At 39.3% G+C, this 18,438-nt stretch overlaps 1 protein-coding gene across 1 annotated transcript; it reads right to left on the bottom strand.

Annotated features, from left to right (window-relative positions):
- Positions 1-14,560: 14,560 nt before the first annotated feature.
- LOC131353765 (zinc-binding protein A33-like) lies at positions 14,561-17,899 on the bottom strand. Its single transcript, XM_058390833.1, has 6 exons — positions 17,259-17,899; positions 16,806-16,901; positions 16,486-16,716; positions 16,335-16,357; positions 16,130-16,248; positions 14,561-15,579 (listed from the first exon to the last, which is right to left on the bottom strand). Exons 1-6 carry the CDS (start codon positions 17,655-17,657, stop codon positions 15,035-15,037), a joined length of 1,413 nt encoding a protein of 470 aa, XP_058246816.1. The 5' UTR covers positions 17,658-17,899; the 3' UTR covers positions 14,561-15,034.
- Positions 17,900-18,438: the final 539 nt, after the last annotated feature.

Genomic DNA, 18,438 nt, shown 5'->3' with positions numbered 1-18,438 from the left:
GGGTTAAAAAAAACGATCAGATGCGTAATGTAAACATTTACTATATGTTCACTAAAATCCTTCTGCCAATTATTTGTATTCCATTTCTGTTAATTTCGTGCAATTCACAAGGGGTTTTATTAACTTGTATTTTGACATTCCCCGCTGTGTAGTTGACGCTGGTTTGCGTTTCTCTTCAGTTCGTGCTATGAGCGCATGGGAGAGGTAAGCGGTTTGTGAGCTCTTCTTTAAAAGTTATCAAACTTGTGTAAATTGTAAAAATATGGTTATATGTCGGTATAATATGCATTATGAGGGGACATACAATGTTTTATTGTTGGTTTTATGTGTGGATTGCATAAGTCAAGAAATATATCGGGCATGTTAGATGCATTGGCGCATTTGGATGAACGCAGGCCTTCTAATATGTTTTATATTGGGTAGGAGGTGCACCAGATTAATGTCATGCCTGATGGTGATATGTATTCACAGAATCCATGAAAATAAACCTCTTCGAGTTCAGCAGAGTTGTCGGTCATCCAGTCCCTTATTTACACACAACGCAGAGTTATCAGCTATGACAGCGGTCAGACAGGACCGGTTACACCGTGTAGATCCTTTATTATTACTATTATTTTACAATAATCTATATTATACGTGCACCTATTATTTCATTCCTGATTTATGCTGCACTACTGTATGAATTATTCATTGTTTATTTTTTATTTTTTATAGCTTCTCTTATTGTTCTCTCATCTCTCATTCTCTCATCTGTCTTGCTGCTTGTATCTTGTCTACTTCATGCTCTTGGTGACTTTTCTATCCTATTTCTTTGAGGGTGGAATCATCAGAGAGTATCTCAGAGACTTGAGCAAAATGGTCAATCACCATACTAGTATTTATAGTGATGAGAATTCCTTTATCATCAGACAGAACAGCCGAATGATGGAGTCGGTTCTGGTCCATTGTTCCCCTAAACCACGTCTGTATTTTAACTTAAATACTGCATTAGTTGAATAATAGAAAGTCATGATGATGTTCAGACTGTAATGTCTTAGTGCTTTAACAGTTTATATTTTATTTAGATCTATCTTTAGGATTATTTAATTTAAGGTTTTTGTACATCTTGGGTATGGAATAATAATCAAATGGGTCCTATATGTCAGGGGTTTTCAGAATCAGAGACAGTGGGCTTCATTTTTGACACAACATACATTTGTTAGCGACTTTAATCAACTGTGAAACAGTTGTGAAACGTTTCTCCAGGACCTGGTGCTACAGAAACATACAACATAAAGTTCAAACACAAAAACGCAACAACACAGAGCTAGGAGAGAAGTTTGTCCTAGCCACATAAAATGCAGAGTGTGCAACTAGGTGCGAACAGAGCAAAGAAAAGACAGTGCAAAAAGTACAAAAAGACAACACAAAAAAAGGACACTTAGCACCAAAAAAGAAAAGGAACATGTGCCATGAAATGTAAAATGAAATAATGTACAACTTTGAGAAACTGTAGAAAAACCAGGTAACTAATAACCTATATGATTGTAACATTATATATATATATATATATACAGTATCTCACAAAAGTGAGTACACCCCTGACATTTCTGTAAATATTTTATTATATCTTTTCATGTGACAACACTGAAGAAATGCCCCTCTGCTCCAATGTACAGTAGTGAGTGTCCAGCCTGTATAACAGTGTAAATTTACTGTCCCCTCAAAATAACTCAACACACAGACATTAATGTCTAAACCGTTGGCAACAAAAGTGACTCCACCCCTAAGTGGAAATGTCCAAATTGGGCCCAAAGTGTCAATATTTTGTGGGGCCACCATTATTTTCCAGCACTGCCTTAACCCTCTTGGGCATGGAGTTCACCAGAGCTTCACAGGTTGCCACTGGAGTCCTCTTCCACTCCTCCATGATGACATCACAGAGCTGGTGGATGTTAGAGACCTTGTGCTCCCCCACCTTAGGCTTTAGGTCTGGAGACATGCTTGGCCAGTCCATCACCTTTACCCTCAGCTTCTTTAGCAGGGCAGTGGTGGTCTTGGAGGTGTGTTTGGGGTCGTTATCATGTTGGAATACTGCCCTGTGGCCCAGTCTCTGAAGGGAGGGGATCATGCTCTGCTTCAGTATGTCACAGTACATGTTGGCATTCATGGTTCCCTCAATGAACTGTAGCTCCCCAGTGCCGGCAGCACTCATGCAGGCCCAGACCATGACACTCCCACCACCATGCTTGACTGTAGGCAAGACACACTTGTCTTTGTACTCCTCACCTGGTTGCCCCCACACACGCTTGACACCATCTGAACCAAATAAGTTTATCTTGGTCTCATCGGACCACAGGACATGGTTCCAGTAATCTATGTCCTTAGTCTGATTATTTTCAGCAAACTGTATGCAGGCTTTCTTGTGCATCATCTTTAGTAGAGGCTTCCTTCTGGGACGACAGCCATGCAGACCAATTTGATGCAGCGTGTGGCGTATGGTCTGAGCACTGACCGGCTGACCCCCCACCCCTCTGACCGGCTGACCCCCCACCCCTCTGACATGCTGACCCCCCACCCCTTCAACCTCTGCAGCAATGCTGGCAGCACTCATATGTCTATTTCCCAAAGACGACCTCCGGATACGACACTGAGCACGTGCACTCAACTTCTTTGGTGGACCATGGTGAGGCCTGTTCTGAGTGGAACCTGTCCTGTAAAACCGCTGTATGGTCTTGCCCACCGTGCTGCAGCTCAGTTTCAGGGTCTTGGCAATCTTCTTATAGCCTAGGCCATCTTTATGTAGAGCAACAATTCTTTTTTTCAGATCGTCAGAGAGTTCTTTGCCATGAGGTGCCATGTTCAACTTCCAGTGACCAGTATGAGAGTGTGAGAGGGATAACACCAAATTTAACACACCTGCTCCCCATTCACACCTGAGACCTTGTAACACTAACGAGTCACATGACACCGGGGAGGGTAAATGGCTAATTGGGCTCAATTTGGACATTTCCACTTAGGGGTGTAGTCACTTTTGTTCCCAACGGTTTAGACATTAATGTCTGTGTTGAGTTATTTGGGGAGACAGCAAATTTACTCTGTTATACAGGCTGGACACTCACTACTTTAGCATTGGAGCAGAGGGTCATTTCTTCAGTGTTGTCACATGAAATATTAAAATATAAAATATTTACAAAAATGTGAGGGGTATACTCACTTTTGTCAGATACTGTATATATATATACATATACTGACATTATGCATGGTGCAAAAACATACAGTAGCAGCGGTTGAGGTAGTGTAACAGGTAAGAAACTGTTACACAGTCTGGTTGTGAGGCCCGAATGCTCCGGTACCTCTTTCCAGATGGCAGGAGGGTGAAGAGTGTGTGTGAGGGGTGTGTGGGGTGTGTAAGAGTGTGTGTGAGGGGTGTGTGGGGTGTGCAAGAGTGTGTGTGAGGGGTGTGTAAGAGTGAGTCTCACTGACTCGTCGTTCTTACTGATGAGACTGATGAGACCCACCACAGTTGTGTCATTGGCGAACTTAATGATATGGTTGGAGCTGTGCATCACTGCACAGTCGTGAGTCAGCAAAGTGAACAGCAGTGGACTGAGCCCTGAGGAGCTCCAGTGCTCAGTGTGGTGGTGCTGGAGATACTGTTCCCGATCCAGACTGACTGAGGTCTCCCAGTCAGGAAATCCTGGATTCAGTTGCAGAGAGAGGTGTTCAGGCCCAGGAGACTCAGCTTCTCAATCAGCTGCTGAGGAATGATTTTGTTGAATGCTGAATTTCTATGATTTCTATGAAAAGCATTTGTATGTATGAGTCCTTACAGTCCAGGTGTGTGAGGGATGGAGGGTTGTGGTGATGGCACCTGATCCTCTGGAGCAGTGGTGGTCTTCCTCTCTGTTACTTTCTTTTGTGCCTCAAACCGAGCATAGAAGTCATTCAGCGCGTATGTGAGGGAGGCGTCACTGTCACAGGCAGGTGAAGTTGTCCTGTAGTTGGTGATCACCTGGATGCCCTGCCACATGTGCCGGGAGTCTCTGCTGTCCTGGAAGTGGCCATGGATTCTCTGAGCGTGAGACACTTCGCCTCTCTGATGGCGTGAACTTTTGCAGTCATCCACGGCTTCTGGTTGGAGCGTGTGGTGATGGTCTTGGAGACAGTCACGTCATCGATGGACTTTCCGATGTAGCCGGTCACTGATGCCGTGTACTCCTCCAAGTTGTTAGAGTCACCGTTGTTTGCAGCCTCCCTAAACATGTCCCAGTCAGTGCACTCAAAACAGTCCTGAAGAGCAGAGATGGCTCCTGCTGGCCAGGCTTTAACCTGTTTAGAGCATCTGATGAGTGGTCTGTATGCTTTAATCAAGATAACAGAGATGTGGTCTGAGTAGCCGAGGTGGAGGCGGGGCTCCGCACGATACGCACCGGGAATGTTTGTATAAACAAGATCCAGCATGTTTGTCCCTCTTGTTGCAAAGTCCACATGCTGATGGAATTTAGGGAGCACTGTTCTGAGATTTGCATGGTTGAAATCTCTGGCGATAATGAACAGTCTGTCGGGGTGAGCATTCTGCAGGGTGCTAATAGCTCCATAGAGCTCTCCCAGAGCCTCCTTAGCATTAGCGCTGGGGGGAATGTACACTCTGACAATGAATACGGTGGTGAATTCCTATGGTAAATAAAATGGTCTGCATATAACAGTCACAAACTCCACTAGCGATGAATAGTAATTAGACACAAGCACAGAGTCCTTACACCATTCCGTGTTGATGTAAACACACACACCGCCACCATGAGTCTTACCGCACTGAGCCGCATTCCTGTTGGCACAAAACGCGGTGAGCCTGGCTAGCTGAATGGTAGCATCCGGAACTCTGTCGCTGAGCCACGTCTCCTTGAAAACAAAGACGCAGCAGTCCACAGAGGATCTGTCAATGTACAGTGGGAAATGGCCACTCTGCTAAAGTCAACAACCATCTCTTTCATTTTGCCAACTTTCAGAGACAAATTGTTGGCTTTACGTCAAGCTGTTACCTGTTGCACCTCCTCGTGAGTCAGCAGAGTGAACAGCAGTAGTCCAGGATCCAGTTGAAGAGGGAGGTGTTAAGGCAGAACAGGCTCAGCTTTTCAATTATGTGCTGAGGAATGATTGTATTGAATGCTGATCTGAAATTTATGAACAGCTTTCATACATATGTATCCTTATTGAACAGGTAGGTAATTGCCAGATGGAGGGTTGTGTTGACGGCACCATCCATGGAGCGGTTTGGACGATACACAAACTGCATGGAGTCCAGGCAGGCTGGTTGCTGTGTCTTGATATGCCTCATGATGAGCTTCTCAAAGCACTTCATCAAGATGGGTGTGAGTGTGACTGGACAATAGTCATTGAGGCAGTATACTCTAGACTTTTTTTGGCAAGGGGACAATGGTTGTTGTCTTGAAGCATGTAGGAACAATGTTGCTGCTCAGGGAAATGTTGAAGATGTCAGTGAAGACTAACCACTAACTATCCACTAACTGTTGTGCACATTCCCTGAGAACTTTACCTGGAATGTTATCTGGGCCAGCAGATGTCCATGAGTTAACTCTGACAGAGCACCTGGTCGTTGGGAGGAGTGATGGTCTTCCTTGTTGCCACATGGTTCTGTACCTTAAACTGAGCATAGAAGTCATTCAGCACATCTGGAAGGGAGGCATCTCTGTCACAGGAAGATAAAGTTGTCTTTCATGATTGCATGATTGTAGTTCAGTGAAGTATCTCCACTGCCTTGGAAGTGGTCTTTTTTGGGTGTGTGCGTGTTTCACCTCTCTGATAGCTTGGAGACAGTTTGGCCCTTGCTGTTTTTAAGGCCATCTTGTCCCCCTGCTCTGAGAGCATAGTCTCTAGACTTCAGCAGCACACGCACCTTTGTGGTCAGCCACAACTTCTGGTTGGAGCATGTGGTGGTCTTGGAGATGGACACGTCATCACTGGACTTACCAGTGTAGCTGGTCAGTGATGCCGTGTACTCCTCTAAGTAGTTGGAGTCACTGGAGTTGTTGGTTGCAGCCTCCCTGAACATATACTACTCACAAAAAATTAAGAATATTCGGCTTTCGGGTCAAATTTCAGGATGCACCTAAAATGCACTATAACCTTTCCAGGTGAATTTAATTTGACCTTCTCTACACTTTTGAATGCACATGTCCATCTGTTCAGTGTTTCAGTACTTTTTGCATAACTTGCTGTTCTCTAACAAGGTGCTTAATGGCAAAATTCACAACTGGTGTTTGATCCATGAATCCACCAATAAATTTTCTGGTTCAATTAGAATTGGTATTTAAACAGTCCTCTTCATCATGCTGTTCACATTTTGACATCATGAGACCAAGACCACACCTAACAATTGATCAACAGAACCTCACCATTGTGAGGCTTCAAACAGGATGTTCTCAGAGGGAAGTGGCCACTGAGCTTAGAGTGTCACAGAGTGTCATCAGCAGGTTGCGACAGAGATATCACCTAAGTGTCACGTCAGACCATTGGAAACCATTTACATCAGCGTGGTCTGCATGCTAGACAACCTGCAAGGGTACCTGACCACACCACCAGGCACAGGCGTCGGGCCAGGGAGCATTTATGCTGGACGAGGGACCGGTGGGACTCAGTGCTGTTCTCTGATGAAAGTTGAATCACTTTGTGCAGAAACGATGGCCGCCAACAACGTTGGAGATGTCAAGGAGAGCGCTATGCATCAGCCACTGTTGTGGTGGTGTTACAGTCTGGGCAGGTGTGTCCACTCAATACAGAAATGCCCTACATCTTGTGAATGGTACAGTGACAAGCCAATACTACCTGAATAACATCATTAATCCAGTCATTGTGCCCCTGCATGAACAACACAGGCCTAATTTCATCTTCATGGACGACAATGCTCCAGCTCATCGAGGAGCATCATTAGGGAACGGCTGCTGGAGGCTGGGGTACCTCAAATGGAGTGGCCTGCACTTTCTCCAGACCTGAATCCCATAGAAAACCTCTGGGATCAGCCGAGTGGCCGTGTAGAGGCTCGTAACCCTGCACCCCAGAACCTCAATGACCTGAGGGCCGCCCTTCAAGAAGAGTGGAATGCCATGCCTCGTGTTGACTCATTGACTCGTGAACAGCATGAGACGTCATTGTCTAGCTGTAATTGATGGTCAAGGGCACATGACAAATTATTGAGACATTGACATTTTTTATTATATTATTTTTTGTATATCCACCACTGTTGTTGGCTTTTGTTTCAATAAATTGTTTGAGATGAGGAAATCATAAATGCCAAAAATCATCAAAATCAGCGGATAAAATCATGGCACAGGAACGGACATTTACACACAGTCATTATAGGGGAAGTTTCTAGCTAGTGGATATTTAAAAAAAAAAAAAAAACTGTTTTTCTTTTATTTAATTTTGGTAACGCTTTATAATAACTGCACACTATTAAGCATTAGTTAAGCATGAGTACATACTTTATTAATCATTTACAAAGCATTCCTTCTATATTAATACTCATTAGCAAGCAGTTTATTAATGTCATTATAAATGCTTTATTCATGATCAAAAAGCGTATATATATAATGTGCTTGATAATAGCATTTACATACTTTATTAATTATCAATTTATATTTTTACAATAAATATTAAATTACATATAATCCATTTATTAAGGGGATGTCAGTGGTTTATAAGATCATTTGAAAAGTGTAAGTAAATGATTAATAACCAATGTAAATGTACATTTATACATTAGATGTACTGTTAATGAGTGTTAATAAATGCTTTATAAACATGTATTCTAAATATAAATCATGATTAATTCAGGTACATAAAAACCATTTACTAGTTGTTAGTTAACTATTTTTCTGAGCTCATCTAAAGCGAGGACTATCTATGCCTTATAAAGCAGTTACAAAGGAGATTTAAAGGCTCAGTTATTTTCTCAACAGAAAAAGGAAACAAACACAGCAAAGAGTGATACAGTACATAGAAATATTTATTTCAAGATGCACAAAATAAGCAAGAAAATGAGCACAAAAAAAACAAATTTGCAAATTCTACATTTCAAACTGAAGACTCACAATTAGCAGAGATATACAATATATGACATTTACATTTGACACTATCAAGACAAAATAAATTAAGTTTATCTTTCCCATAGAACGACATCAATTCCTGCCATCCCAGTGCTCTTACAGTGGTAATAGTGACTGAATGACTACTTGTACTTTTTTGAAATGTCATGAATCAGTCTGCCAAATGCACCACCATGGTGTTTCTTTGCTAGTCATTCATTCCACTCAATAACTGTAAGGTGGTCAGATAGCAAACTCTCGGTCTGATTTCCCCTAAGCCTCCAAATCTGCTCCTTGTAGGCTCTCCATGCCCTTTCATTATGCTGGGTATGGGCACCAGTGTGGGGATCTACATACCACCTGCTGTGGTTGACAGTGTGATGGTTCTACCCTAGTGCAGGGAGTATGCGATATGCACGCCACTCGTCACTGATAATTGATGACCCGGGTATCATATGATGGGCAATCAAGGGGACAAGATGCCTTCTAGATCTTCTCTCTAGAAGATGTAGAATAGGTTTTCCAGATCTTCGCTGTGGATGATGCATCACACCTAGCATCCCAAAGACCCACTTCTTTCTTTTCCACCCACCAGCCATTCTTCCTCTACCATACTGATCGAAAACCAACACAACAAACACAGCCACAACAAGATAGATCATAATAACTGTAACTTTGGTACAGTTTAGTGCAAAAGTTTGCATCCCATTTTTGATTTGAGATTTTGTTTTCATCATCATGATATTTACTGCACAGTAAGCACCTATGTTTCTTCATCAGAAATTAATTAAAGTTGATTTTTAATTAATTTGTCAATGCCAACATTTGCACTTTTGTAGTTTTCATTATTTTATCATAACTTATCATTTATACAATCCTTGACCATTTTTGTTACTTCTGGTACATTTTTACTGGCTTAATATGCAATAAAATTTATGTTAGGATTAGGGTGAAGTTTACATCCCCTCACATTAAATTAACAGAGTACTATAATTAACATTCATTAACATAAATTTAAGATGTTAAACTAAATTTGACATTTATTTAAAGTTGATATTGCTGTAACATACCTTTCTTTTGTGCCGAAAATGGCTTTCATCTATCACAACAAACTCCCTTCTTCCACCAATCTGCTGACCTGTACGCCTTCTCATCTTTTCCACTGCTGTGACACAGATTTCTCTTTTTTTCTTTGTCATAGTTGCTGAACTGCCTGCAATGCTGTCATCCATCATGTCGCTCTGCCGTAACCGTAGACCCTGTGAAAACCTTTAAAAGCAAATAAAACACGTAATGTTTATGTACGCCTTTATGTAAAATAATTGACACTATATGCCTTATTTATTTAAAATATTCAAAGTGCATATTTTATGCACATTACAAAGAGAACAGCAACAAAGTGACTTTATGATATACATGTTTATGTTCCTACTGTCATTACTTGCCTACCTGTACATGAACTGAATCCACTTACTGAAGGAGACCTTTGATGCACTGAAGATTGCTTTGTACCTGACAGAAATTTGTTTTGCCCTTCCATCATGTGTTGTCGACAAATCCTATTAAAATAAAGAGGCTTCATGCAATGGTATGATTATGCTGTAATGTCCACCAACATGATCACTTATTGCAAATTAGTGTACTTAATTTATTATATATTTCTTACCAAGCATATTGATCTCCACTGTTCGTTCTTTTCTTCATATGCCCGGTGGCATATTGTGCATTTAATTTTTTTTAGCAGTTTTATTTTCTGAAGACACTTAATCAACTTCAGGGTATTCTTCATTGAGCTGCGCTGATTAATAAGCTTCTTTAGCCGAGTTAATCTGCTCATTTTTTCTTCTTTATTTTAATTTTAATAAAATATTTGCTTTAGACGAAAGTTATTTTAAGGTAATGTCCAGCTAGTTTGTGATCTCATGGGCTGGAGATTTCATGCTCCATCTATCCTGCGTAATCAATGTGGACACAGAAAAACTTGTGCTTTCAAACTTTATCAATGGAAGGAAGAAATGATAAAGCATTGCATTTAGGACATGGAGACCTCTGACCAAAATCGAGAGGGCATGTGGACCAGGGCCAAAAGGAATACCTGTGTGGAGATGGACACATTGGATATTAAATGTCAATCAGCGGCACTAGTGGTGAGTATCTTTCTTGGTTTACAGGCACGCGTTATGAATGATGGCTAGCAAGCTAGCGGCTTGCTACAGGTCTTGATGCGGGGGACACACAGGGGGGTGGGAGCGCTGTGACCCGCTGCACTGTATACATCCTCAGGCTGGCAGAAACCTAGCTGTCAACAGGAGACTTTTTTTTCTCTTTGTGTAATATACAGGGGCAGGGCGGGATGACAGTTTGTTAGACAACAGTAAAGTTAAAAGAATATTCTAAATCCATTGAATAATTTCTACAATTACTTTCAATCAGGTGTGTCCATGGCCCCCAGCTGGCAGACAAAAGAAAATCCCATGAGTTGGAGATGTGTAAGTTCACAGTAGAGTGGCAAAAGGAGAAGATTGATGAGCTGACCAAAGAGAGAGACTATCTAAAAGAGCAGCTGGCATCAGGCAAGTCTCCTTACAGACAAAATGTATTGAAATTATAGTACAGTGAACTTATGTTAGTTTAACTTTGTATTCCTATGTGCCATGTGCCACTAGCTGTGGGTCTTATGCATGTATTTGTATCTATTTAAAAGCTCTTAAAAGAGGGGACACAGGGTCCGTCCAGGCAACTCCGTTGTCTTCAGATTCCTTTAGTGACAGCTGAGATGAATCATCCTCTGATACTATGTCTGACTCTTCCTCTAAGACATCCTCATCAGAGGGGAACAGAAAGAAGAAGAGGACAAAAAGGAAGGGAAAAGGGAAAAAGTATGGGAGGAAGTCAAAGAATATTGAAGCAAAGACACGTAAGAGAGGTTAGAATGCTAATTTTAAGCATTACATAATAGCTTTATAAGCTTCCAAGTACTTCACAGTAGAGGTTACAGGAAACTATATAAACTATCCTGATGAGAAATATTTTTTGGTTAGATAAACCAATAAATCAGCACAACTCTGTATAATAGGAACCTTATTCATGGGCTTAATTTAAGCATTTTATTTTAGGTGTAGGTGTAACTGGGGTGGTCTGCTCTTTTTCTAAACTGATGTTTGTGGAATGTATCATACTATAGATTGAAACAATGTAAGTCAATGGTGGGTGTGGGAATAATAAAAGCAAATACTAACACTAATTCTATTTTCTCTGAATTACAGCTCAAAACCCACAGCAGGTGGTGATCCGATACAAAAAAATTCTTCACCACTTCAGTAGAAGAGGGACCATGTTAGCTGCTTTCAAGCATGTTGGGGTGGACTGGAACACAGTGGTAGTAAGTGCTCCAATCGCAGAGCTGTTCTTCGATGCACCTGTCAAGTATCAGGAACTGCTTATAAAAGAGGTTTATTTTTAAATGTAAAGTTGTACAGTTCCATTTTGTGCATCTTGAAATAAATATTTCTATGTACTGTATCACTCTTTGCTGTGTTTGTTTCCTTTTTCTGTTGAGAAAATAACTGAGCCTTTAAATCTCCTTTGTAACTGCTTTATAAGGCATAGATAGTCCTCGCTTTAGATGAGCTCACAAAAATAGTTAACTAACAACTAGTAAATGGTTTTTATGTACCTGAATTAATCATGATTTATATTTAGAATACGTGTTTATAAAGCATTTATTAACACTCATTAACAGTACATCTAATGTATAAATGTACATTTACATTGGTTATTAATCATTTACTTACACTTTTCAAATGATCTTATAAACCACTGACATCCCCTTAATAAATGGATTATATGTAATTTAATATTTATTGTAAAAATGATTATTAATAAAGTATGTAAATGCTATTATCAAGCACATTATATATATATGCTTTTTGATCATGAATAAAGCATTTATAATGACATTAATAAACTGCTTGCTAATGAATATTAATATAGAAGGAATGCTTTGTAAATGATTAATAAAGTATGTACTCATGCTTAACTAATGCTTAATAGTGTGCAGTTATTATAAAGCGTTACCTTAATTTTTACTCACTTTGAATCCGTGTATACGCGAGCACAGCATCTGGTGGCGTGCGCACGCCTACTCCCGCTCTACGTCTCATTTTATGGAGCCGAATCTTTCGAACAAATGAGTTTGAATGAGTTCATGATTTGACTCTTTTGATTCACCGCCATAAAGAGAGCGGTTGATTTTGACGTGATGCATTTTATAGTGATTATTACTGTTGGTGTTATTATTATTATTATTGTTGTTGTTGTTGTTGTTATTATTATTATTATGCATTGTTCTATATGACTCAATAGGAGCTTTGGTTTATTTCTAACAGATCATGTCGGTCAGGTCTTTATTCACAGCTCAGTGTACTGTATAAAAAGATTTACATTTACATTTCATCTTGCATGACCTCTTAAATGCCCTACTTTCATGATATTGTCATGAAATATGACATATATAACATGAGATATAATATCACTGAAGCATGAACTTTTAACATTTTCCATAAATTTCACCCAAAAGCCAAATATCCTTAACTTTTTGTGAGTAGTGTATATGCCAGTAAATGCACTCCAAACAGTTCTGAAGAGCAGAGGTGGCTCCTGCTGGTCAGGTTTTTACCTGTTTCAGAGCCGGTTTGTCCTGATGTCAAAATTTGTCATTTTTTAACTCCTGTGTACTTATATATTATTATATACTAAAGCATATAATACTATATATTAGAAATATTGTCTTTTTTTCTTTTTTCTTTTTTTTTTTTTTACAAAATAATGAGTTTTACTGTGTTGATGTTATTGTATTTTTATTCTGTTTTATTCTTTGATTTATTAGAAATACTAATCAGCTTTATGCACCATAACAATAGATATAAGCAATAATTTATTATAACATAGTAACAAAGTATATAAATCTATAAACAACAAAAAAACCCTCTCAATATTTATATTAAATATAAATATTAAAGCACACACCTAACTATGCAATAACATTCCAAAATGTATTAATAATGATCATACAAAGAAGACATTCAAATACAAGATATTAAAACATTTTATTTACCACGTGAATTTACCACTGCTTTCATTTTCAGAGTGTACATTCCCCCCAGCACTAATGCTAAGAAGGCTCTATGTCAACTCTGCGGGGCTATTAGCAATCTGCAGAATGTTCACCCCGACATACTGTTTATTATCACCGGACATTTCAATCATGCAAATCAGAGAACAGTGCTCCCTAAATTCCAACAGCATGTGGACTTTGCAACGAGGGGCACGAACACACTGGATCTTGTTTACACAAACATTTTCAGCTCATATTGTGCAGAGCCCCGCCCCCATCTTGGCTACTCAGACCACATCTCTGTTATGTTGATTCCAGCATACAGACCACTTGTCAGAAGCTTTAAAAGCTTTCAGAAGCTTTCTGAAACAGGTTAAAACTTGGCCAGCAGGAGCCGTCTCTGCTCTTCAGGACTGTTTTGCGTGCACTGACTGGGACATGTTTAGGGAGGCTGCAACCAACAGCGAAACCACTGACTTGGAGGAATACACGGCATCAGTGACCGGCTACATCGGCAAGTGCATCGATGATGTGACCGTCTCCAAGACCATCATCACACGCTCCAACCAGAGCACCAAATTGGTGTACATCTGGTGGAGAGCTTCACCTGGTCATTGAACACCAGCTCCATCAGCAACACACACACACACACTCACCTGTGTGAAATAAATGTTAACTACTTGTTTGCACTACTGCCGTTATAATTTCCAACCACTGCTATAATGTATCATTATTTTTTCACTACTTTAACTGTTGCTATTTTTTTGCACAATCTACATCGTCATGCTGCTATGTATATTTTTACAAACATATATGTAATTAGACACCTGGTTTTTACAGATTCTCAAGTTTCCACTTCACATTTCAGTTTGTTTCATTGCACGGGGTTTTTTTTTCGGCACTATGTGTCCTGTCTTGTGTTGTTTTTTGTACTTCCTGTTTTTGCACTGTCTTGTCTTTGCACTGGTTGCACCTGGTTGCACACGTTGCACTTCATGTAGCTAGGACAAACTATATGTTGTATGTTGTCTATGTAGCACCAGGTCCTGGAGAAACGTTGTTTCATTTCACTGTGTACTGTGTCATGAAATTACAATAAAAGCTTCTTGACTTGACTTGTCTTGAATTGATTTAATCCTGTGCATGGGTCTGAGTTCAGGAACATGCAACTTCGTGCAACCATCTGATGTTTGCAAAACCACAAACTGCAGGTGGAGGGAAACTGAGAGCTTGAATTCTCCTCCACTGCACAGTTTCACACATAACACACACAGACAGCTAAACATTTCACCCAAGATTAACAGCATAGCACTGACAAGTATAAATACAGTAAAGACATGAGCTTTCAAAGTCTCAGTTTATTTCAAATGATTTAAAATACATCAATAAAATTAAATCATTTCAGATTTAAAATTCTACATTTAAACAGACTTTTATGATTTTAATTTCCTCCTGTGGTTTATTTGTTTGTTGAAGCCCTGAACTGAAAGCTGTGGAGGAAAAAGTGTTATGTAGTTATTTAAATTTAATACCACATTATGTTTAATTTGACTCTTTATTTCAGCAAAGTAGGTCATTATTTTAACTCAAAATCAACTTTCATTTCATTTTATAACTTATGTAAAATATCTATCAGTATAAGATATTCTACCAATATTTCCAGTTTTCACATTATTTTGATTTAATTTACATGGTGAGAATAACCTCATAAGACTTTAATAAACTTTTCACAATGAACTGTTCAGTGCTTCTGTAAAAACAAACTTTCACAAAGAATATGAATCTTTTAATCTGAAATATGTCATGAATGAACTGGAATAAAACAATCTCAGCTCTAACTGATCTGATTCACTCTTACAGAGCACTGAAGTGGCAGGATCTTTAGAGGAGATTCTTTAGATGCAGCACTTAGATATGGCAGTAATTTCTCAGTAAATGTGTGTGTGAAAGTGTGTAAGTGTGTGTTAGTGAGAGGGTCAGAGAATGACAGCTTTCCTCTGTCCCAGTCCAGTTTCACTCTGATCCTCTGGAGTTTCTGTTCTACTGAGAGGTGAGAGGATTTCTGTGGTGTAGAACGTGCTTTATATTTACCATCATAATACCACACACGCCAGATTCCACTTCTGGAGGATATCTCCCCCTTCCTTTTAGCAGATTCTGTCATCACACCCACAGTCCACAGTGCACAGTCCCCAACTTCAACATCCCAGCAGTGTGTCCCTGAGTTAAAGCCCTCAGAGCCCAGGATACACCAATATTTATCAAATCTCTCTGGATTATCAGGAAGTTTCTGTTTCCCATCACTGAGTCTCACACTGGTCAGATCATCAGATACAATGAGTACAGGATGAACAGTGTTGGGGTCCAGAGTTACAGGTGCTGAAAACACACACACACACACACACACACGATGGAGCTAAGCTAACTTCAACAGATACTTTTGCAGATACCAAGAAATGATAACTGTAATTACAAAATTAACAACTTGCCTTATGCAGTTTTCGGAGTGTGTTTAAATTAGAGATGTGACCAATCATTATAACAATTCTAATTCTATGATAAAAAATTTCTAAGCCGCTGAAACTCTTCATGTTTTCATTAGTCCCTCTGCCCGTGCTTCAAACACTGAACACTCTGACAGCAACAGAAGCCCTTCATAATGAAAGTTCCCTCATATCACATAAGTTCAGAATGAACATAATAATAATAATAATAATAATAATAATAATAATAATAATAATAATAATAATAATAATAATAATGGCACTAGGATCAATTTAGTTCTACTTCACCAAAGCAGAAAAACAGTGGGCAAAATAACTAAACAAAATATTAATGGAAAGAAAAAGAAAGAAAGAAAGAAAGAAAGAAAGAAAGAAAGAAAGAAAGAAAGAAAGAAAGAAAGAAAGAAAGAAAGAAATACTCTTACTGTATTGGACAGTGTCCTGCATCTTCTCCCAGACTCTGAACTTCAGGTTGGCCAGATGTTTTGCCACATGGATCAGTGCTCCTGAAAGCTCCTCTGGATGCTGCAGTGTGCACTGGGCTCTGCACAAACATTCAGGAGTCAGTGTTGCTGTGGCTTTGGATTCAGAAACACAGAGAACCAGAGAGACAGGAACCACATCACTCACCTTTTCACTGTGGTCTTGTAGTTCTGGAAAACAACAAAGCAAATATCAGTGGATATGATTTACATTTTTATACTGCTGAAATGTGACGTTTCTGATGATGGAAAGAAGTTTGACTTTCTCACAGTATAAATACTGACTAAATGATCCTCACTTGTAAGAACAGGACGTCTTCAGCTCTCATCTCCTCTTCTATGGCTCTGATTGTGTCTGAAAGAGATGATATGTCTCTGCTCAGCTTCTCAATCTTCTCCTTCATCATCTGACTCTTCTGCTCCTCTTCCTCTCTCAGTGCAGTGATCCTGACTGCCTCTTCATCTCGTAGAAATTGGTGAAGCTTCTCAAACTGCTCCTTAATCTGATGCTCTGTGTGTTGGGCCTGAATCTGCAGTGAAGAGGAAATCAAATGAAATAGAACTGATTTTACAATGATGGAGAATAGAATTCTATCAAAACCATGTTATTGATTGTAACCTTTATATGTTCTGCAGTCTGACTCCAGTTCAGTTTACAGTCTTTAAAGATCTTCAGTTTCTCTTGTAGGGGCTTCAGTGCAGTTTTGATCTCCTCCTGAAACAAATCAACACACTGCATGGAGACTCTATGTTTCAGCTCTTATTGTACACATCTTATTGTACTCAGATCACTGTTTATTAAGAGGATTTAACTCTACATTGTGTAATGTGAGTTTGTGACAGTATCAGATACAGTATATTCTCCTTTTTAATCACTCAGAGAAGCTTTTAAAATGCACCAAGTGCAGAAGACCTGTATGTTCATACAGGTGACACTTAAAGTGGTAAAAATCAAAGTATCATGGTATTGCAAAATCACACCTTTGGTAGTTATATCAATAAAGTGATCAAAAAGCAACTGTAATATTAAACCTACAGATATTGTGAAGTAAAAAATAAACATATTTCTTACCTTACAGTCTGTTATTGCCTCATCAATGGGGCAGAATGTGTGGTTGGTGTGTTTTCTTGAGTCCCGACACACCAAACACACCAGTTGTTGATCGTCCAGACAGAAGAGTGTGAGTTTCTTACTGTGCAGACTGCAGACTGTTTCAGACCCTGATGAAGAGCTCTGTTTTCTCTCCTGTAAGAAAGTCTCACACAGGTTCTTTAAGGCCAGATTTATGGGGGGGGGTTCTGAAGATGACTTCCTCCTACATACAGGACATTCTCTGGATCCTTTGGTGTCCCAGAATTTCAGCAAACACACTTTACACACACTGTGACTGCAGTGCAGTAAAACTGGATACTTGAAGATTTCACAGCAGACAGGACAGGACAAATCCTCCTCTGAAAACTTGGAAGACATTTTATTTCACTGCTGCTATAAATTCAGAATTTCAGTTTCACTTTGATAAAAATTATACACACGCTGATTTTAGCATTGTTTAGGTCCAGTTAGTTATCACTTGCTTATATAGAGTTGAAAATGAGACACAGATTTCTCCATAAACTGAGAATAAAACTAATCTCACCAGAGTAGAACACTGCAGGCTGTTTATGAAGGACTTCAGTCGTCTCAGACTCGACACTTCCTTAACAGGAGGAGTTTAAAAAAAAGCATCTTTACAACAAAAGGGAACAATATTAATGAAAAACTCATATTGACGTTAAATGATACTTGTTACCAAAAATTTGCCAAAATAGCAGTTTTATTTATTTATTTATTTTCGAATAAAAACTTCAGTTGAGGCATGTGAATCCTGAATGGCTGATAGTTGTGCAAGTGTTTTGAGCTTCTACTTGAAGGATGTGCATTTGCTTAAAAGTCACTGCTACTTTAACATAAAATCTATCAGTTGTGTGTCTGTCTTTACTATCATTAAATAGATGTACAATAACAGTTAATGATATTTAAATGATCTTATATAACTGGACAATTTCAGCTTAAAATAGTCAAAAACTGCATTTAGCTGTAATACCCCACAGTCCACAGGGTGTCGCTAATACCCACTGTCTCTACAGGTTACCATAAAGAGAAACCTGGTAAAGAATAGAACCCGTCTGGCCTGTCAGGGGTTTAAACAATTATTATTCTTTATATATTCCAATTTTTTTTGTGGTGCTTGATCACTTGAAAGGGGTGCTGA

This window comes from Hemibagrus wyckioides, linkage group LG06, assembly GCF_019097595.1.
Source record: "Hemibagrus wyckioides isolate EC202008001 linkage group LG06, SWU_Hwy_1.0, whole genome shotgun sequence".
Lineage (NCBI taxonomy): Eukaryota > Metazoa > Chordata > Actinopteri > Siluriformes > Bagridae > Hemibagrus > Hemibagrus wyckioides.
This window is presented reverse-complemented; position numbering and strand designations above follow the sequence as displayed.

What these genes read in the sequence shown, in the direction of transcription:
- LOC131353765 (XM_058390833.1), bottom strand. Translation starts at nt 17,657, where the DNA reads ATGTCTTCCAAGTTTTCAGAGGAGGATTTGTCCTGTCCTGTCTGCTGT. An exon ending in AGACTGCAGAACATATAAAG is followed by an intron (nt 16,717 to 16,805) that starts GTTACAATCAAT and finishes TCTTCACTGCAG; the next exon opens with ATTCAGGCCCAACACACAGA. An exon ending in AAGACGTCCTGTTCTTACAA is followed by an intron (nt 16,358 to 16,485) that starts GTGAGGATCATT and finishes GTTGTTTTCCAG; the next exon opens with AACTACAAGACCACAGTGAA.